At 43.7% G+C, this 22,941-nt stretch overlaps 1 protein-coding gene across 1 annotated transcript in view; it reads right to left on the bottom strand.

The window, feature by feature from the left end:
* F13A1 (coagulation factor XIII A chain) overlaps positions 1–22,355 on the bottom strand; it is a 140,731-nt gene extending 118,376 nt beyond the window's left edge. The window contains exons 1-3 of the mRNA XM_082638477.1: positions 22,308–22,355; positions 20,271–20,418; positions 12,207–12,395 (exon numbers count right to left, since the gene is read on the bottom strand). Of these exons, the coding sequence (XP_082494603.1) occupies positions 12,207–12,395; positions 20,271–20,400 (319 nt within the window). The 5' untranslated portion in view covers positions 20,401–20,418; positions 22,308–22,355. The remainder of the gene's footprint in view (positions 1–12,206; positions 12,396–20,270; positions 20,419–22,307) is intronic.
* Positions 22,356–22,941: the final 586 nt, after the last annotated feature.

Genomic DNA, 22,941 nt, shown 5'->3' with positions numbered 1-22,941 from the left:
TTCCAAAGCTAGATCAACATTACACCCCACTCAGTCCAATGATCTTGGCCACTTTTCTTCTCTTGAAATGGATTTTCTGTGCCCTGTTTGGACACTGGTCCCAACTGTAAGCATCATGAGATTGCTCCCTTTTCCCCTGTATATTCCTCTAGCTGTCTAGTAGCTTCCTCTCACCTCAGCTCTGATTTGACAATCCTATTCAAGGTTGCCTAGCTTATGCTTGTTTTCCTAGCATCCCATCTATTTAGTCACCTTCCCTCTCAAAAGTGTCCTGGTTTGGAGGACAAATTATAGGGTTACCCATGGAGCTCCATCAGACCCTGGTCTGACCTTGGGCAAAAGTATATTTGATCCCTCTGTTGGGCATGGATCGTTCCCAGATCTGTAAAATGAGTGGGCAAAGTAATGGCTAAGATTCCTTCCAGCACCCTAACATTTATGTTCTGTGATTCTATGAAATATACCAAGCTTTGGATTGCTTCGCCTTTAACAATGAGCAGATGCACACAGTAAAACATTTAGAGAGGCGTGCTTTTCAGAGCAGCCAGTCCTAACTGGATGCTGGGCAGTTACTCCTGGGTACTTCTCCTCTTTGGCTCTCAGTTTTTGCCTTGAATATAAACACAACCCTCAGCATCTTCATTCAACTCATGGTACCCTCCTCTCCTGCATCTCTCTATGTCTGACTCCCCAGGGTTTTCGTCTTTTCTCTCAAAACTTGTTCTTGGACTATGCATCTCACCTCTTTAGGATACTGCTCTCTGCAGGGTGTCGGAGAGTTATTTTTCAAAGCCAAGCTGTGCAAATTTACAAACAGGGGTCAGTTGGGTAGTATTATCTAACCTCATGGAGCATTTTCGTTTTGTTAGGGGAGCTTCAGATGTTATGTGTTAATTCAGAGAAGTGACTACAGTGGAGGAATTCAACACGCTGTTGCTGGAATACCTTTCACGTCTCATCATAGAGACACTTGCCTCTCTACCTGGCTATAGACTTGGCAGGCGGCAATCTGATGTTCAACATATGGCTGGTGAACATAATGTGTGAATGAATGAATGAGATTGAAAATTTGTTTCTATTATAACCCATCTTATTATCAGTCTACACATTACTCCCCTGAAGCGTTTGCTTTTTAAGTATATTTGGTTTCACAAAGTGTGAGAATCTGCTCATCTCCAGGTTAGCAGGAAAGCAGGGATAATAGATCTCTTCTCTCCACTTTCCCCACAGGCATTTCTGATGAATAGATAAAGGGGGTGGATATCATTCAAGTCTCTCTTGATCTGTCATGAGCACAGAGACCTACACCATTTATTGAGCCCCCCTTAAACTGTTCTTGAAAACTAATGGTGACTTAATTGCATTTGATCATGTTAATGAGATTCTGATCTTTGACAAAAGATAGTTTTTCAGGGCTCGTGTTTTAATCTGACATGATGAAATGGATTGTTTAGGAAGCGTGATGATTTGCTGCGTGGAGAATCCAGATGCCACCCCGACACATGCAGAGAACCTGAGCTCTGAATTCTAGTTAGTGAAGACTCGTTCTATAAAAGATGGGCGCATCCTTTATGGGGTGGCCAGAGTAGGTCTCCCACACCACTGCAATCTCCATAAAACTCAAGGAGCCTCAAGAATGAGTGGTGCCCAAACCCCAAACGTAGCTGTGAGATTTGATTCAGTTAAGGATTCCTTTGTCATTAGAAATATGTATACATCAGCAGAACAATAAGCTCTTGGACTTCCAAGAAGGCCTTCCTCCCAGCCTGGAGGGTGCACATTTCCTATCCCTCTTGTGAAATTCCCAGTTCCTCAGGATCCATCTCAAGGACTACTTGCCTTGTCCCAAGACCTTAGCTTTCAACTCTAACCTAGGTCCCTCCTGACTGCCCAGCATCGTGACTACCTGCCTCTAGTACACATTTCTAGTAGATAATTGTATCAGTTCAGCACTTGATTATATACTATATAGTTATATTTGTTTACTGTTTGTGGACTTCTTCTCACTCCAACTATAGTAGCTCTTTAAAGACATGAATAGTGTCTTAAATCCCCCATCTCACCCAGTGCCAGATACAGCAGAGGTTTCTGCATCCGAAATTCACTGGACCAGAGATGAGATGAGATGTTATAAAGGCACTGTAACAGAAGTGGAAAGGAGGTAGATAGGAACCTGAAGAAGCCACAGCAAGACTCCCCGAAGCACATCCAACAGTACAGCAAAGGAACCTCTAAATGGCTAAGCTAGGCTTCAGCCAGAGATGCGACAAAGCATTTACAGCATCCAGCCCAGCTCCCTGAAGCCTGAAGGAACACCTACAGACAGATACAAAAATTGCTGTACCTACCTCCTGAGGGTAATTTGCATTATCCTCCTAACTACATGAGAAATATCAAAATGTCCATCCATGGGACAGTGTGTATGTATGTATGAGAGAGAGAACAAGAGCAGGAGAGAAACAGACAGAAATGGAAGTAAGAGAAATTATAAGAAAGGGTAGAAAAAATCAGAAGGGCTGAGATAATGAGAAGAAAGAAAAGGTGAAAAGGATAGTAAAAGAGAGGTACAGTGATTTATAGTCTGTCTTATGGTCGTCTAATACCTGTCTGGTTCTGACTGCTGTTATAGTAATGTTTTATGAAAGTTATACTTCCTTAAGGAACACAATAAACATTTAGCTTTCCTATACAGTTGCAATATTCCAAATAAGGCTGGTAATTGGGTGATCTTATTAGCAAGCAACTATCACTAAGGAGTTCCAAGAGCTTTCCAGCTGTTCCCTCACCAGTTCTTACAACATGCTCATGGAGTAATGAGAGGGCACAGATTATGAATAATTAGTCCATTTTCATCCTTTCTTCAGTGGGTTTTAATTTCAATCAGTTGCTCTCTCTTTTCACAGACTGGAGACTTAAAACCAAGGGATAACAGTGGGCACATTCATTTTCATTAAATGTTTTTTTCACCCACCTTTGTCACCCCCAACTTCACAAACTGCAAGAACTTCTTAGAATTTATGTGGAAAAGCCAGAGGATGCCCACACACTATAATCCCTGAGTTCAGATCATGAGTTCTGGGAGAATACAGTTTCAGTTATGTGATGCTAATTAGCCAAGGTTATGAATTCTAATAAGTGAAAGAGGTTAATGTGAGACACAAGTATGGAGATAGAACCGAGAGAGGAGCCAGAGTGAAGGCAAATTAGGGGAATAAAAAAGAGAGGGAGAAAGGAGGGAGGAAGTCAGGAAGCTGTGAGATTTCTCATTCCAACATCCATTGTCCTTTATATGTGCTCCCCAGAGCACACTACATGTGATGAAACACACTGACAACTCTGGTACTCTCAGGATACTGAGCTTTGCTGAGAAACTCAAGCTCTATAGGATGGGATTGGGTCACAAGGCAGGGAAAGGGGGCTCCCTGTAGGTCTCTGGCACTAGAATGTGCCTGGCAATCCCTCCTACTTTGAGACTAAAGAGGCTCTGTCACTTCAGCTAGAACTGCGGGCAAATAATTCTGGGCAGAGCTTGGTCTGTGGTTTGTCAGGGTGCCTATTTGACTAATTAAGCTGTCAGCATGGATATTGCAGACACTGGAGAGTTTTGTTTGGAGGTTCAGTGATTGTTATCTTTTCCTGCTGCCAGGAGAGAAAAGACAGAGAGCAGTGGTCTCCTCTTGGCCTTTTTGACAGCCTTTTCTTATTTAGTAATAGTCCTTCACTGGAGAACCTCCCCCAAGCCCGCTGGTGCTAAGGTCCTTAAGGGCTAACCCTAAAGGGAAGAGATGGCAGTCTTCTTCCATTGCCTTCCCTTCAGACCCAGGATGGGGTGGGGAGTTACAGAGGGCATATTTAGTAATGGAGAACTTGATCCCACAGAAAGGGCTCGAAGAGTCTGGCTAGGCTGGTACCTCAGCAAATGTCTCCATTTACGGGGGGAACAGTCAGGAAGATCAGAGCAGAACAAATGAATTAATCCACCAAACAATGCAACTAGGATTAATTCTATGCTTTTACTTGACAATGTATTTGTTCTCTTTTAAAGGGCCAAGGTGGACAGGCCACTGGGCTAAGATTCTGATGGTCTGTGGGGAGGCAAGGACAGGAGACCTCCCCTCCACTGCACCATCCTGGGTGAATCATTCACTCCCTGTGAATTTTGTTTTCCAGATTTTCAATGAGGTGTATTCCTATCCCCCACTTCCCAGTATTGTTGTGAGAATGAAAATGTGCTTTCATGTATGTTATCTCCTATAATCCATGAATAGCTGTTTGAAGTATTATAATCCTTTTTTTTTTCAGGTGAGAAAACAGTCACTGAGGGGGTTAAGTGAGACCACCACTGTTCTAAGTGGTGGAGCTAGGATGCTGACTGCGGTCTTCCTGACTCCAAATCATCCCCCCTCCACTGCACTACCACCCAGCCCTTTTATCAAATGAGCTGTCATCCCTGAAATGACTCCAAAGAGCCAGCCACTACAGCATACTGTGCTTCCTCAGACCAAAGTGCATTACTTTACTATAGGTGAGTCTTATTTGACTATGCAAAGAAAAAAACCACCGATTTTACTAGAGGAAAAATCATTCATAATGATGCTTACACATTTACCTTGTCATCTATTAGTAAGATTTCCCCCTCAAGTCTCTTACTTATGTCCCCAACAATAATCTCAGACCTCCAGTTTATCTTCCTTACCCTGCCACAGTAATCTAAAAATTAAAAACTTAAATCTTTTAAATCTCTGCTTAAAACTCTTCCATAGAGGCTCCTGGCTATTTATAGAATAACATCTAAACTTCTTATCTAGGTGTACAAGATTGTCAATATGCTTCCAAGTTTTCTTTCTCCACTGACCATTCCCATTTTTTCCCATTCCACTGGGGCAACCTCTACTCATCCTTTGATACCCAGCTCAAATAGCACTGGCTGGGGGTCTCTACCAACTAGCCGCATGGTCAATCTCTCTCTCCAAGGTGCTTTCCAGGAGTTTTGTCCAAGAGGCTGGCATTGAACTCAACCTCTAGTGTTCAGACTATCCTCTCCAGATTCTTCGAGGGCAAAGGATAAACATATCTTACTACTTTAATACCAATGCAGTGCTTTGCACATGCAAGGTTATCAATAAAAGCTCAATAAACACATTCAAAAGGAAAGTAAACTGGCTTCATGGTAAAAGAAGCCAAATAAAAATCTGGAAAATAAATATATAAATATAAAAAAGGAAAGTAATCATTTTTGAAAAGTTACTGAATATGAATGCCAAACTGATAGAGTTATTTTAATGTTGGCACAAAAAGTGTCAAAAAGAAAAAAACAGATATTATGCTAAGTTACCGTAGCACATTGACTACAAATGCATGCAAGTTCCATCATCCACTCTTCTCAGTGTTCTACAGAATAAAGGTAATTTGCAACTGTAGTTTGGCATTTCCTAGAGTGAGTTCTTTTACTAAAGGGTATCATAACAGTAAAATATGGTGGAGTAGTGTTTGCAAACAATTTTGGGACAGTTAGGCTAAAGCAGATTCTTTTTTTGACTTTGTACCCCCTCAGAGCCTTTAATATACTAATGTGTGCTGGAGCTCTCCAAGAAGAGGCAGGAAACACAGCATGACCCAAATACATTTGACCACAGAACTTTTTTTTTCAAGGAACATCACACATGACAGGTGTTCATAGAGAGCACACCCTGGGTAACACTGTCCTAGATTCTTAGATGCCATTATCAGTCACTTCATAGAAGCACTTAAGAATGAACACGCTGATCATTGATGCACAAACACACAGCAGCAAAAATCTGAAATGACATCCTATATCAGTGTTGCTTCAGAATAATAAAACAGGTAGCCCATTTTCATCAAAATGCTGCATAAAATAGTGGGAAGAGCATTGGCTAGGAAATTTCTCTACATCTTTCGAGCTGTATGATTTGGGGCAAGACATTTGTCAGCAGAGGAACTGTGCTGTGTCTGTGACAGCCACGGATGGTGATTTTACCTGGACTTTCTGACACATTAAGTCCACAGGGGTGCTTAGTTTTTAAGGATTTGGGTGATGCTCTCAGATATGAGAGATGGTCCTTTTCCTCCCTAAGCTCCTGTAGCACCTGCTCACCTCCTAGGTCTTTGATAAAGTTGAGGTCATCAGGCATGATAATCAGTTTCCTATCTCTCCACCTAATATACTAACACTCACCCTACCTCTTTTCCAACACCCTCAGAAGATAAAGTCTTCCTCTGCTGTGTCTTCCCCTCATCCAAGCCACTTGACGCTATGCTTCTATTTTCTCCAGCATTCTCCTGAATCTTCAGGATTCTTCCTCCACTGGCTTCTTCCCTTCTGCCTACATACAAGTTCAAGTACCTCCAATCCTGAAACAGACACCCAAGACAAAATTCCCCTCTTCTTACTCACATTCTTCTCCAGATATCATCTAAATTTTCTTCTCTTCCAAAAAGATTAAACAATTTCCTCTTTAACACCCAATTCTCTTGGATTTAGTGGCACTGCACTTCCCTGATGGCCCTTCTACTTATCTGATCACGTGGTCTTTGTCTCCTCCAGGGGTGTCAGCTCTTGGACTGACTCCCTAGAAGTTGTTTTTCCCCAAGATTTAAAGCCTCCATCCACTTCTCACTTGATTTATGTTTTCTGAATGATCTTGCCCATCTATGTATGTATGATATCCAAATTTCCATATATCCAACCCAAACCTCTTCCCTAAGCTTCAGATTGATATATGGGACCATCTCTTGGACATATTTACCTGGAAGTCCCTCAAGTACTTCAAACTCAGCAGGATCAAATAGAATCTCAGTTATATCACTACTGTTTCATTGGCAGAGGTCCTATGCATTCTGATTAGGAGAGAATGCCTGGATTCGAATTACAGCCCTAACACTTTCCAGACGTGACCTTGGGTAAGTTCCTTAATCACTGAAAAGATGGAGATAACTACAGTCCAATGCCCAGAGGGGTGCGTGAAGAGTTCAATGGGCAGCATGTGGCACCTCCGCTCAGTACCCTGTGCCAGTAAGTGAATTATCAATGGGAGCCGTTAGCATCATTATCACTTCCCACACTCAGGTTTTCTCTCCTGAATTCCCTCCATTCCTTATCTCGTCTGGGAGTGCTAGCACCTATCATCAGCAGCACACAAGCCAGCAACCTGGGAGCTGTAGCTGACTATCCTCCCAGTAACTCCATGAAGACTACCAATCACAAGTCCAGTAGAGTTTTCTCTCCTAAACATTTCTCAAATCCCACCTCTCCTCTCCACCTCTACAACCACTGCCTGAATCCAGGCTCTCACCCTCTCTCCTTTGAGCACCTTCTCTCCAGTCTCAAGCCCTCTAAATAAGAATCGTTCATGTCACTCCTATCCTGAATACACAGCAGTCTGACACCCCAGCTGGCTTTAGATAAACACTACTCAAGAGATAGGTGAAATAGAAATATTGAAGTCTTGAGGCCATTTCAGTGTTTTAATGGGGTTAATAATGCAGAATATATGCAGTTGATGTGGTCCTATTAATGCTTGGCCATGTGATGACTGTACCCATGAATGACCTCCATCATTGTGCTCAGAAAAGGCTGCACTTTTGGACTCCCAGGTTTGCACAGCTGGAAGGGACTTCTAGCACACACCACTGGGTGTCTACCAGCATCCATGCTTAGCTCCCCTTGTCCCTCTCTGAAGAGACTGGAAAAATGAACTACTTTCACAGCTCCTCTTACAGGTAAGGGTAACAAATGAGACATCAATAGTTTGCTGGGGCTTCTGGGAAGACTTTGCTCTTCTGATGAGAGGGGCAGGCTTTGCTGATACCATCCTTCCCCTCTTCTTTCTGAGGTACCCAGAAATATGAACCTGGCACTCTGGGAGCCATTGAGGGACTGAGGGAAAAGGTCAAGAGAATGTCTGAGGTGCTGGCCTCAACATCCCTGTGCTCCCGTAATGGGACTCCAGGAAGAAAGGAACTGGCCCAAGAACCCTGCAGCCACTCTGGAGGGCTCACTGGGTAGGGGAAGTCTGTTGGTTTGAGGGGGGGGAGGGCTGGTAAGGAAGATAGCTGCAAATCCTGTCCTTGGAATGACTCTACCTCAAAGAAGTATCACACCAGTAGGGAGCCCATGCGAAAGTAACAGCAAATTAACACCACAAGTTGTTCCTAGGTTCTCACAGCCCCAGCTACGGGTTAAGGAAACCTGTAATCAACACTCTACCCCATGCCTTCCATGATTTGTCATGGCTGCAGGCTCAGGGGTGGAAAGAGAGAAAAGGCCCCACAGATGACCAGGCACGTTTTCCAGTCACACCCACCTCCTCAAGTTCATTAACACCTCCCACATAACTCACAGAGAGGGCGGTGCATGGCCAGCAACTAATGAACGCAGTTATCAAAGCGCTGAGAGCGTCTGCAGCACAAGCTAGTGAGGCCCTGGCAGAGGAAAGCCAGTAAGTAGCTCCCTGTTCACATTCTCTGCTCCGAGAACCCAGTGTATGATGGTTAAATCTGGGACCACCCGAGAGGCTATTTACTTAAATATTTAAAAAGAAAGAAGCTTGATTTGAAGGCAGAATCACATATAAATAAGTCCCATGACCCTAGGTTCTGAGGACACCCACAGAAGAAAACTCTAGGGTATTAAGACATCCCAGCTCATCTTATATAAAGTCACAGGGAAAGACAAAAGAACAATAACAAAGAAATGCAGACTGGAAGCAAATAAGTGTGGTTATTTTCTCCATATTTTTAATATGACGATAGGTCTCTCTATTCAATAGCTACAGTCTTTAAAAGTGGTGCATAAATTGGTCTTTGTTGATAAATCTAACTGTGTTATAAACACCCTAAAATAAATATTTGAAGAGACTTTTATGTGTCCTTTATTTTTTTACAAAGTATTCTCTTTTCTGTTTTTTAAATCACTTTTTCACATTCTAGGTTTCTTGAAACTGAGGTACACCCACATATCCAAACATTTGCACTGAATTTCATTTCCAGTTCACATTCGACAGTTACCTCTTCTCATTAGAGCAATTACGTTTTTTGAAGATTGAAGTGGAGTCGATCTACAATATTGTGTTAGTTTCAGGTGTACAGCATAGTGATTCAGTATTTTTGCAGATTATACTCCATTAAATGTTATTACATGATAATGGGTATAATTCCCTCTGCTATACAGTAGGACCTTGTTTGCTTATCTATTTTATATATAGTAATTTGTATCTGTTAATCCCATACCCCTGGTTTGTCTCTTCCCCCTTCTTTCTCCCCTTTGGTAACCACAAGTTTTTTCCTATGTCCGTGAGTCTGTTTCTGTTTTGTATATACATTCATTTGTATTATTTTTTAGATTCTACATATAAATGATATCATATAGTATTTGGCTTTCTCTGTCTGATTTATTTCATTAGCATAATATTCTCTAGGTCCACCCATGTAGCTGCAAATGGTAGTATTTCATTGTTTTATGGCTAATATTCCATTGTTTGTATATACCACATCTTCTTAATCCAATCATCCGTTGATGGGCATTTGGGTTGCTTCCATGTCTTAGCTATTGTAAACAGTCCTGCTATGAGCGCTGGGGTGTGTTTATCTTTTCAAATTAGTGCTTTGGGGTTCTTTAAAGATATATACTCAGGAGTGGAATTGCTGGATCACATGGTAGTTCTATTTTTAGTTTTTTTTTTTTTTTTCTAAGGAAGCTCCGTACTATTTTCCATAGTGGCTATACCAATTGACACTCTCACCAACAGTGTAGGAGGGCTTCCTTTTCTCCACATCCTCTTCAACATTTGTTATTTGTAGATTTTTGATGTTAGCCATTCTGACAGGTGTGATATAATACCTCATTGTGGTTTTGATTTGCATATCTCTAATAACTAGGGATGTTGAGCATCTTTTCATGTACCTGTTGGCCATCTGTATACCTTCTTTGGAAAAATGGCTATTCAAGTCTTCTGCCATTTTTGATTGGATTGTGGGGGGGGGTTGACGTTGAGCTTTATGAGATATGCTGTTTTTAAACATACACAGATTTTTTATCTCAAAGGCAAATTTGCTATGCTTCTCCTCCCCCACCTTTTTGCTGAAGGAACAAAAGTAGTACTCTGTCTTTTTATAAACAGAGAAGACTTTAACTGCTTGCTGTAGTGGACTCTGTGGTCTGCTACCCAGGCCTTTTGTGTTCAGGACAGAGGCATCCGTGCCCCGGTGCTGGGAGTGTTTGTGGTTCACAGCTCTCATTGAGCTGCTCTCATGGGTTTACCCTCAGCCATGGAGACCCGACTACACTAATTCTTCCCTCCCTAGGGGTGGCTTGTAGCCAATGACTGTCAATGCTAGAGTGTAAATGACCCATGCCCTTGCCCCAAGACTGGACAACTCTAAAGATACAATCCAGCTCCAGAGCTCACCATGGGATCCACTGAAGCATTGGCTCATTGGAGTTCAGCCCCACTCTCTGCCCAACACTGATCCCTTCACTCCCACACTGATGTTGACCCCGAGAGTGCTCCCCAGTAAACTCGTTCCACACAAATCTCCTTCTCAGAGTTTGTTTCCTGGAAACCCAATCTAAGACATTCATCTTAGGCTTCCTAAGACTTTCATTATTATAGTTATTTTATGAAAGGGTGTGGGAGAAGATCTGAGACCTCAGACAAGTCCAGTTCAGGGACAAAGCTTCCCTGTCCTCTTCTCACTGCCCGAAATATTTGGCTATAAAGGTGAAGGTAAAAATTCCCATTAAGTTGGAACAAAACTATGGGTATTTACTGACATGCATGGAGTGATCCTTGTACTAAAAATGTGTCAAGGACATTTTAATCATATCTAGTCCAAACAAGCATGTACACGCACACACATATATACAAAAGAAAGATAAATGAACTTAGGGAAAGAAATAAAATAAGTTTTCATCATATTTTAAAATATTGTTAAAAAATTATCTGTGGATTCTTCTCTCACCTGAAGTACCCATTATTTAAAAATATTAACAATAAGAGTCTGCTCCCTAAATTAAATTGGAGTTATTTCACTTTGCCTAACACACAGGAACAGTAATTTTGTTTTCCCTTTTCTTTTCACACAACTGGGATAACAAACAATTCTATGTAGAACCCAAGCACTGCACTGATGTTGTTTATTCTGACTCAAGGATCTCTTTTCTCCTCTCCCCCTTCTATTCTGTCTTCAACCAATTTTCCCACATTTATATATAAATTGCATTGTAAATTCAAGTAAGCACAAACCATGTTCCTCAAGTGATCAGTGGCCATAGATTTTTTTCCCAAGGAAGTATTTTTAGTTTTAATTTTATTACATTTAATTTCTTTATATTTATTCCCACAGGTCAATGATTTTACATAGATGCCTCCATATAATCATATCATGGTCACTTTTTTTTCTCCCTTTCTTGCTTGGTTCCCTTTCCTTTTGCTTCTCTTGCCTTTATTTTGGCAGTATTTCCAATATGGAACCCATATCAACACCAGTGTGTGTGCTTCATATTCTTTTCTGAACTCACAGTAGTGATCCATGCACATGTACATTTACACACACATGTATAGAAGATCTTATGTATACCCTTCTACATTTTGTTTTCTCACTCACTACCTCTCTTAAAGTCATCTGGCATGGGTCAAATTCACAATCCATTATGTGAATATATCACAGTACTTTCAACCATTCCACTATAGAGAGTTGTTTACTTTTAGGGTTTTATTTGTCACCATACACAATGCTGCAGTAAATAATACCCACTTTTAAAAAGTGGATTTTAAGATTTTAGATATCATTGGTATAGATTTTTAAGACTGGAATTGCTAGGTCAAAGCTCATATGTATTTCTAATATTAACAGATATACCAAATTGCTTTCTAAAAACCTTATTAAATTACACATATATCAGCCATGTATGCTTTTCTCTACGTACACATTAACATTTTATGCCAATTGTATTCACTTTGACTTATACCAGATTTTTGCCTGATTAGGCAAATAATATGTTGATGCTCGGCATTGTATCAGACCCATCTTAGAGTACAGAGTGGTCCAGGGGTTGGATGTAATCCCAGCTCCAGCCAACTGTTAAAGTGTGATTCCAGGAAATAACACAACTATACCTTACCCTTCCTCCATTATGACCCATGGTATCATGACTGTCATGAATAGGGCTTGCACATGGCACTCACCAATGACATATTCCACCCTGAAGAGGTCCCTTCTAGGGTTATAGGGACGATTGAAGTCGATCTGGATGTAGAAAGACTGTCCTCTACGTACAATCAGCTTGCTGTTGTTGTATTTGTCAGTGTGGTGATCCACTTTGTTGCTGTCCCATCTCTCCTTGAACAGGTGAACATCCGTAACATTAAGGTAGTCTATACACAAAGAAAACAATCAAGAGAAACCACTGAGTAACTTTGGTTTAAACACAAACTCGAAAAACAAGACTATTTTTCCTGAAGACGCAAGGTAGTAAGGTTTATTAGATAAAACTCTACACAGGGGGCTGGTAGATTTGGGAGCCAGTCTCTTGTGACATCCTTGTTTTCAAAGAAGATTTTTTTAAAAGCTTTTTCCCCCTCTGATCTCATCTCAGACCACATGGCACTCACTTTGGGATAATAAAGCTGTGCTGATAATGCCTATCAATAGGTCTAGATACAGAGGAACTAGCACCTGAGTTCAAGGCTTCACTTCCGAGCCTCATGTTGGTTTTCGTTATGTCAGATGCTTCCCACGATGACTACAGCTTCCACACGTTGGGATAAGCAGGGACTACCACTTCAATTTTCTTAGCTTTAAAAAGGGAGGAATCAAATCTGACAAAGCCTGCAAGGGATGTTCTAAGGACAAAATTGATCATCAGTCCAAAATTCTCCTCTTACTTCAGGAAAGGTCAACCCACAGCCCCCTTCTTTAATTCTAAAAGTAGATCTTGTCCTTCAAAGGCAGGAAACAGAGGGAACAGGCATGGAGGAAGGATACCAGCATTCCTATGAGGTAGGTAGGATCGTTTCCACTTTGCACATGCTGAAACAAGACTTAATTTCCCTGGCTACTAAACAACCAATCTGGAAGCAAACCCTGGTGTGACGCCGAAATCTACAGGCTTTTCCTCTGATTTTTTGAATCGGGAGTGTAAATGTCAGTTATATATTTACCTGAGACGTGATAGCGCTGGATAAAAGTTAGATCTCCTCTTGCTTTTTTCCCATTCCCTCTGAAAATGATCACTGAATGTGAAGGTAACTCTAACTACCCATCTACACTGCAGTTTAGAAGATCTAGTCTAAAGACAGAGTTCTGGGTATGCATTTGGAGTTCTAGAGGGGCACTGGAGAGAGAAAGCTGGGCGAGGTGGTGGGTGTGCACTGACCTCTTGCCTTCCCTCCCTTTTCCTGACCTTGACTGTTGCATGGTTTGTCCTCATGGCTGTGGACTCAGTGTACATAGAGAGCTGGGGCTTCACCCTGAAAGACTCAGTGATTTCCTCTGGTTTTACACAGGAATCCTGTGCAGGACCCCTGGTGTTCTCTGGCCTCATTTTTTCTCATAGGCAAAATGGAGAAATTGGGTTCATTGAGGTACTCTATAGGTCTAAAATCTAGGAGGCCCTGCAACACCCTTGATGAATTCAAAGTCCAGGTAATCCTGAGTTTGAATCTCAGGTCTCATAATTACTTAGGTAAGGGATGTTGCCTCTCAGAAGCTGAGTTTTCTCACCTTCAAAATGAAGATCCTAATATCTTGAGAATTTCTACAAAGATTCAATGACCTAACAGTTCAATGGGTCTGACTCTATGCCTGGTGCATAGTGGGACCAGAGGCTTCCTTTGAGCTTGCTGACTAGGAACTGTGATGGAGCCACTTTATATTTTACATGGTGCTCAACGGACTATTCTGACTGCAACATTATAGCAAACAGAAAGTGCAAGATGCAATTTTATTTTTGCTTCCTCTCAGAACCCTGTGGTACATGGTCCCCTGAAGGGCTGTTTCCTTCCATTAGGCTGTGATGTGAAGACGTGTATTTCTATAGCTCTCTCTTCCAAGCTGCCTTCCTCCTAAGTTCTCTGGTCTTATTAAGGTCACAATCCCCAGTGCTAAACCAGCTTCAGAAAGAGCTGGAGAATCATAAATGTCCCAACTGAGAAGAGCCTTTGTAATCAACTCATCTAGCCCTCTTTCTTAGAGCCATGACTTTTAATAATGCTTTGTTTTATTTTTTTTAAACGTCTAAAAACCTCATCCCTCAGAAAAGGGTTTAATCAGCTCTCCACTCATCAGCACCAATGGAATATACTGATACTGCACCCTCACAGAATCTCAGAGGGCAAAGGTACTTTCTGGACCACCTGGTAGACCTGCTATGTATTGCACGAAACATCTCCATGAAAATCCTAATACTTAGGCTTTTAGCCTCCATCTGAACAGGGAACCCACTATCTTATAAAGCAAACAGGCCATTTTTAAACCACCCAATTATTTGAAAAATCCTTATAAGATGAACTGACTTCTTCTTCCCTGTAATTTTTCTAACCATAGATCCTGGTTCCAACTTCTGCGTAAATATAGAACATGTTCTATTCATTTCATCTGGCACTCTTTTGGTATATAAAGACTATTGCTAGGGTTTCTCTGAGTAAAACATTCTCCATATCTTCAACTGTTCTTTAAGAAATTATTTCCAGACCTTCTACCCATTACTGTGTTCTGAAATATACATATTCCATTTTATGAATTTCTCTCTTATAGCGTTTTTCCTAGAATTAAGTACATTACTCTGGTTATGGTTTTTCCAATGAAAACCAATGAGACCACTGCATCTTTCAAAATAAATAGTATATTTCTATGATTTCAGTCCAAGATACCATTAGTGTTTTGAATACTCTTATGGTTGATTTACATTAAGCATCTGATGAAGCAAAATGCTTAAAAATACATTCTGATGTCACTTCTACCAGTAGTGGATTAAAACTCAGTCCAGACCCCTATAAGTCATTTTCTCATGTTGTTATTCAGCCATTTCTATCAATGCAACTGTTTTTTTCTTTTTAGCTCAGTTTTAAGGTCTTACATGTATTCACATTAAGTTTCATCCTATTGTATTTGGTTAACTGTTCTGAATTCTTAAGATAACTTTAGACGCTAAGTATATATTCACTATATTAACATCCTCCCTAATTTCCTGTCCTCCAGGAATTTCATAAGTGCGCTATTTTATGTTGCCATTCAAGACATGGATATAGATGTTGATTAGGGCACCACCAAATATGGTTCTTATAATACCTGGTAATCTCAGGTATTATATATATATCTCAGGACTCTCTACAGATGGTGTCATAAGATATGGTCATAGGCATAAAAATATCATAGTTCTTTTTCTTGTCCATTGCTCCTTCCCATGTAGCAGGCACTCAGTTAACATTTATTAAGCTGGAATATTGATTTCTGCTTCGTTTACTGGCTTAACAAGACGTAGTTTAGGTTGAAAGAGCCTTCTCATCACCCAGGCTCCATTCGCCACAGACAGGAAAGGAATTTGCTTCTCCCTGTCCAAGCCCAGTTCCTGGCAGAACAGAACAGAACAGAACAGTTCATTGCTAAGCTACCTTTTTTTTTTTTTCCTTTGGTTTTGAGAGAGATATTGTAGCTGGAAACTTGGCAGCTTGCTCTTTCAAAGTGACAGCTTTCAAAAGTTTACCTAACGCAATTTAGCTTAATTCCAAAACATCAGAAAATGGACTGCTAAAGAAAATAATCTCTCCTCATGAGCCAGCTGCCTCCCTGTCTTCCTACCCTTCCCCTAATATGAAAAAAGTGGATTAAAAGTGGATTATTTTCACCTTAGGTGGTAAAGATATTCTTCAGAGAATGATTATACCTGCCACAGATGGCACCTTTAAATAAGTTAAATGTTTAGGTTCGTATCCTAGGAATTCCCTAGTGAACTGAGATCTCCATGCAATCTTTGGTAATATTATTACCAAACTATAGGTGTAAATACTGTTCATGAGGAGGTAGGTCTGTTTATTGTGAAAACAACAGGGTGAAGTTTCCTTTCTCATATTCCTTTTGGACACCCAGAATTTTAAACTATCATTAATTTGAATCATTAAAAACATTTTCTTAAACAGCTTATTGTTTTCAACTGTTGCTATTAAAATGTCCTGTACTCTGTATAAGAAATGCTCAGTAGAAGCTAGAATGAGAGAAATGAGTCTAACACCTTCTCCAGGGACTAAAATCCCTCTATGTTTCTATTTCTATTTCTCTGTTGGTCTATTTCTCCTCTAGCCTGAAGTATCCCAACAGCCTCCAAATGTGTCTCCTTCTCTCCATTTTCTCCTCACTATCATCATTATTTTTATAAACATAATTCTGATTATGTCATTTGCTATTTAGAATCCTTTGCAAGTCCCCTGTATCTGCAGGAGGAAAGGTAAGGTCTTCCAGGCCTGTTATGATGTGATCCCTGCTTACTTTTCTCAGGCTCATCTCCCCTCTCTTGTCCTCACTACTTGACATACACTGTGCTCTCTGCTAGAAATGCCCTTCCAGGCACTTGTCTGCCCGGAGCACTCCTACCCATCGTCTAAGACGTAACTCAGGTGTCCTGTACTTACGAAACCTTCCTCGCCTTCTTTCCCACTCTACCGACACCACTGGTCATTCCTTTTATTTGTTTGTTTCATCTACTAGGTGGACAGTTGCTTGAGGCCAGGTATTGACTTGTTCGTTTTTGTGTCCCCAGAGAGAGATTGGTATCGTTCCTGACACAATCATTAAACATTTTCCCACAAATCAAGTGGAAAGTGTGAACTGGTTCTATACAACATCGTTTCTTAATCATACATTGGAGGCCTTTTTTATTCTTTCAGTAACCTCGAATCCAGAGAGGTTTACTCTGCACAAAGGCGAGATGGATGACTAACTAGTCAGTTAGTTGATTTCGTTCTCACCTGGAGTCATGGGAGGGAGGAGGCGATCAGAAAGGCACAGACCCCATTACCCTGAAAAATACTAGATCCCACTTGCATTTGATTTTTTTATAGATCTAGCTTGCTTTCCAGTTTGAATTCAAATTGCATTAGACCTGCCAAATGAGTATTATAATTACTACTGCAAATTGATCACCTACTGTTAATAGCACAGAGTCAAACCAGCCCAAGAATATAAGGTTATCTTCCGGAACGTCTCCGGCTAAAATAACCTTCGAGACCAGGAAGGCTCTAGAGAGATTTTCAGAAACACCAAATGAGCATGCAAAACATTAGAAATGGATGCAAATCCAAACAATCCGAGGGGATTTTCAGATATTTTTCTCGGCTACAATTGAGTTCAAAGGGGGCATTAGGATCCCTAAAAACACAGGAGGACATCAAACACCTCCATGGACTGGCTGGTCCCATCTCTGGGGTTCCACTGTCACCTCAAATATCTCAATGTTTCTTAAATATCATGCTGCCACATGGGAGGAACCTTATGTACCTTTGTACATTTTGAAATACAGGCAGAAATAATTCTAAACCAAATATTCACTGACGTTGTGAATTAAAGGTATTACACACACTCAATATATATTATATACATCGATTGCCACAAGACTATTCAAAGGGGAAAATCTGGCATTTTCCCTCTCTTGCCTCTCTGCCCTTCTCAGTCAATTTCACAAGAGTAGCATGCTAAAGGGACACTTTGGAAAGCTTCCATGACACAAATGTGGAGAGTTTGTCTTAGGGCTTTGTTATCCTGGAAGCAGTCAGCCTCAGACGAGATCAGGGAGGTACAAGCCCTCCACTAGTGGCCACTGAGGAAACTGCAAGAAGATGGCACTTAAACCCACGTGATTAGGTCTTAGCAGGGACTTGGGGACAACTTGACAGACTTAGTCCCAGGACACCCACTTTTAGTACAATCAAACAGAGATTTGAAATGTGAAGGAAAACTGGGAAATGGACCTCCTTGATCAAGACAGTGCTCTTTTTCTTCTGTTCTACTCATCTGGGACTTACTGCAATACTTCCTGGGTTCAGAGGTCCTACCTTCAGAGCACGTAGCACGTAGCTCATCTGTATGAGAACTACTAAATGGATGCGTGTTTGTGAAACCTGGAACCTGTTAATAATAATAAGGTTACAATGACTCTAGGGCTGATGAGTCATTAATTTCTCAAGGGATTGATTTTTTACTGGACACACACTCCTATGCCAGGACCTGTGTTAAGTACCCCAGAATGTCACTTGGATTGTGGACACATACGACTGCCAAGCAAATAATGACTGATCTTTCAAAATAATTCAGTTCAAACTAATTCCCCACCCCTGCCTCCAAAAATAAGTAACCAAAAAACCAGTATTCCCAGAGTTTAAAAAATTGACCTACCTGCTCAAGTTCTTTGGCAGTTTTCTTACTGGCAACATTTTGGTCCATTTTAATTCTACGGGGGCTACAGGCTGCACATATTCCCCTTAGAATCAAGGTTCCCTTGGGTGGGTTCCTGACCTTGCAGAGGTATGATAATCTGCACATTCTGAATCAATGAGCATGTATTGATTGGGTATTCTCACAGCCACTGGTCATTTGATCCTCACGGCACCTGTGAAGTAGGTATTGCTCCCATTTTGCTGATGGGGAAACTGAGGCTCAGAACACTTACATGACTTGCCAGGGGTCCCAGGGTGAGCAAGTGGCAGATGTGGGACAGGACCCAGGGTCTTTTGAGTCCTGGACCAGGGGACACTTTGCTACACCTCACTGCCTCAGTGGTGCCTCCCATTTCTCCTGTGCCCCTTTCTCTTTCTACTCCCCCCCCCAACTTCTTCCAGAACTTTGCCCCCCTCTCCTGGGTCCTAGAGTCTTCTCTGCCAGAGAGGAATTTTGCTAGAAAACTGAATACACCAAGATAACTTGCTTGGTAATTTGACATCTGTACACTTTCCAATTTTATTTGCATTTCAAAAGAAAGAAAAGAGGGAGGGAGGGAGGAAGGAAGACTCCTAGACTGAGCAGTGAAGGAGTGAACACCAAGTGCTTACTTTGGTTTCCGTTTCTCAACCTATAACATGGGGATTTAGATGAGTTGACTAGCAAGTCCTTTAAAACTCATTTCTGTGGTTCTAATGGTGGCGTTTTAGAGAGTGCAGCAGCTAGTAGGAAGAGAGCTCAGAACTCCAAGTTCACACCTTGTCTTGGCCCCTTGACTCAACCAAAGGTGCCCCTCAGTCCCGTGAGCCCCCTGCTCCCAGTTTGGATGGTACTCCACGGCTGGCACTGGATATCTCTCTGTCTTCACAATTGGATATCACACCGTCCAGACATGATACTAACACAATCAAACTTGCCCACCAGATCCAGGCTGTTCTCTGACTTTCTGGGTTTGTTCGTAATCAACGTTGTCCTTTCCCTTTGCTTTCAACCTCTTGGTCTCTTTCGGGCAAGGCAGATTAACCACACACCACAGGGTGATCGTGGGCACCTACCCCTACAAGTGGGTGTTTACCCCCCAGTGAAAGCATACACAGAGCCCCTCAGGAGCAAAAGTGGGTTTGGGTGCCTGTGTGCAACTGACAAAATGTGCTCCCCGCTGGATGCCATTCAGGGACGTGAGTCTGAATGTCCCTGCCATGGCCCAAGGGAACGGTGTCTGTGTCACCAAGCCACTGCTGGTACCTGGGCCCTGTCACATCTGACAGGGCTGAGTGGAGGTCAGTGGGCTGGCGGCTGCTCCCAGAGCAGGTCCCTCCGGATGGGCGGAGGCGAGAGCAGGGGAAGCAGCTCGCCCCACCTGCCCCCCAGCCTGCCCTGGAGAGAAGCAGAGGGCTTCCACCTCCATTACCGTCAGGGTCCAGCATCTCTCACCAGCTCTGAGATTCACAGCGATGGATGCGGGGACGGGGCAGGAAGGAGGTGTGAGCTAGACAATCACAAAAGCCACAGTGTTTTGGAAGTGGAAACTTCCAGCTAGAGAACATTCTTAAAAACAAAACAGCAGGGCTGGCAGAAGACTCAGCTAATGCCCTTGTTTTGCAGAGGTGACTTCCTTAGGTTACAAAGCCATTAAGTGGCAGAACTGGGACAAGAATCCTGGTCTTTGGTGCTTTTACTCCTCAAAAGGGGTTTGGGAGGCTTTTCTTTAAAACCAGAGACGGGCAGGGGACCAGTTTTTGTGGGAGTTCAGTGGAGACAGAGGGTGCTGAGCCAGCACCCGCGGGGAGGGTAGGCCGTGGCGGCCCAGGAGGTGACTGTACCTTGCAGGTTGAAGCCCCGGGGCACCAGGCCCTGAAGCTCCATGGTGGGGGGATCATTCTCTGATGCGTTGGAGGTGTTGGGGGGAATAGCTCTCCTGCCTCCAAAGGTGGCCTCCGAGGACTCCGACATTCTCAGTCTCACAGGCTCCTTGGGGGGAGAAAAGGAGGCACGGAAAGGAAAGTGAAGCCAGTTGCATTTGTGATAAGGACTCAAAACCAGGGAGACACGTCTGTCTGTGACGGCTCTTGAGCAGCACATTGTGAGTTTCGCATAAATGAACCCTGAGATGTGGCAGGCAGGATGAGTCGAATGATGGAGTACAGCTCCCCAAGGATCTCGGGGAGATTTCGTGTTTGTCAAAACATATGGGAAGCAGAAGAAAGAAGCCTTATTTGAAGAAATGAAAAATGTAAAAGATTTTGGAAAGCAGGGTCTTTTTCTCATTCCCCCTAAAGGCAATCTCTTGAAAGAAACGTTTGCTATCCTATGCATGTACCTCTGCCCATTTTATATAGACGTATGAGGCCTACATCACTATAAGAATAAACTCATACACCCATATCCAGATCAGTGGCATCCTTTCAAGCATTCATGTCTGCAAGTTAATTCAGCCAATATGTATCGCGGGCCCCCCTATGCGTTCTGGGTACTTGGGGTACATCGGAGAACAAAACAGAAGGATGCTTGCCTTGAAAGCTTCCAGTCTAGGAGTGGGGGTACGGATGAGCCCAACAAGATTCTTAAGTGAACTCACTCGTAGGGTGTGAGAAGGTGGTCACTGCTTTGGAGTCAGGACCACAGGAAGCGGGACAAGGGAGGGGAGATTTTGGGTAGGTGAGGCGGAGGCCACTGCAATAGTAAATAGGGCTATAAATAGCCCGCTCGCTAAACTTACTGGGTCGGCTAACACTGCCCTTGCTCCAAGCCTGCTTCCCCTCCTTTGGAGTTTGTGTGGACAAACAACCAGTTTAATCACCACACCTCCTGTCGGGGTCCTGTTGACCAACAGACCAAATGAAGGGACACCTTGTTTCTGGCCCCAGTGAAGCTTTCCTCTTGATCACCTGGATCACCCAGTCACGGCTCTGCTTATTCGGCTGTTTTCCGCACCCTCAGAAGAGGAGGAGTAGCCCTTACAGAGGCGAGGGGAGCAGACTGTCCCAGAAACATGTGGAGCAAACAGGCAGCACAGCTGGAGCCGCTTCCAAAGGCACTGGGGCTTGGAAGCGGACAGTAGCGTTGGGAAGTGTGAAGTCTGAGTGGGTATCCAGAAATACCTGCGGTCAGATTTACAGGCTCTAGTGGGTTAAGGGGTGGGGGGAGGAGAGAGAGAAGGGCTAAGGATAGAGAGAAAGCAGGAAAAAGCCTTCCTCTGGTGGGGAATGGCCGGGGTGGGCTGCAGGGTTGCTAGCGGAGGGGAATATTTGGACAGACCAGCGCAGAGCAGTGCGGTAGCCCGTTGGGAGAGAGAACCATTAAAGCAGAGACTGGGGCGCCCCAGGTGCTCCCCGGGTGCAGGCCAGGCTGGGTGAGCGCAGGTGGGCAGAAGCGCCGCCTCCTTGTCAGGTCTGGGCTGGGGCAGGGGCTCCAGTGCGGCTCCCTGCGGCTGCGGGGATGGGGTGCCAGCCATGGAGAGCAGAGCTGGACCACTCGCAGTGCCAGCCAAGCAGGTGTTCTTACCTGGCCCTGCCTGCCCCCCTCTGCAACCTTCTGCATCCTCTCTCCATAGTCCGCTCCCCTGAAGAAAGGGGTGGGGCTGTCCTTTGGGGGAGCACCCCAGTTGCCCCTTTGTGGCCCTTTTCAGGCAGCAGCGCCTTTAGGGAGGCTTCGCGGGATGCCTGAGAGAAGGCCCGCTCGGAAGTGGGGCTGGGTAGATGCGGAGTAAGGGGCGAAGAACGGCACTGGACCGCTGGGGCTGCTTCCGATTCCCTCTCCCCTGCACTGCGGGCACCAACTGACGGATCGGCCCGGAAACCCAGGGGCAGGAGGTGGACGCAGGGCTGCGGGATGCCCCGGCAGAAGGGGCGGCTGCTTACCTGCGGTCCCCTACCGAGGTGTCCCAGCGCAGGCTGGCTCTGGGCGTCTCTGGAGTACTCCCTCCAAAGGACACAGGCTAAACGACAGGAAAGTTAGCTCTTAAATAACTTCCTAAGGGCCCCCCCGCTTCCTCCCCCCATCTCGCAGCGTTTTCTCCTCCCCCTTCTTGAAAGCTGGAGAAGCAGCTGTCTCTGGGACTTGCTAGTTACCCCAGCCATGCTGCTGTTATTCTGGCGTGCCCCCCACCCCGGCCCCCCTTTCTCCCAGTTTCCAACCTGGTGGCTGGGAGCACCGGGCAGAGTGCCCTGCAGTGCCTGGCAGACTCCGCCCCCTTCCCCTCACCCACTTTGGTCAGAAGGCTGGGAAGGAGGGGTCTTCCTTCACAAGGGAACGTTTTCGTCCTCCAGGATTCCGAGGGTGGCTGGTGCGGCTTGGCAGGAGGGAAGGGTCTGCCCTCCTACAGACAAGTCACAGACAGCTGTGACCATGCACAGCAAGGAACTTGTCCTTCTTGGGTAAATAAAGCTGAGGGGCATGGGCTACATTCCTGAACCATCCACAGAGGCTCGCCACCACCTAACCACAAGATTTCCTTCCGGGGTGGGGGGATGCCCAGCTGGAGGGAAGATGAGT

The sequence above is a fragment of the Mesoplodon mirus genome (assembly GCF_964341445.2).
Source record: "Mesoplodon mirus genome assembly, chromosome: 12".
NCBI lineage: Eukaryota > Metazoa > Chordata > Mammalia > Artiodactyla > Ziphiidae > Mesoplodon > Mesoplodon mirus.
The sequence above is the reverse complement of the archived record's forward strand: the minus strand, read 5'-3'. Positions and strand labels throughout refer to the sequence as shown.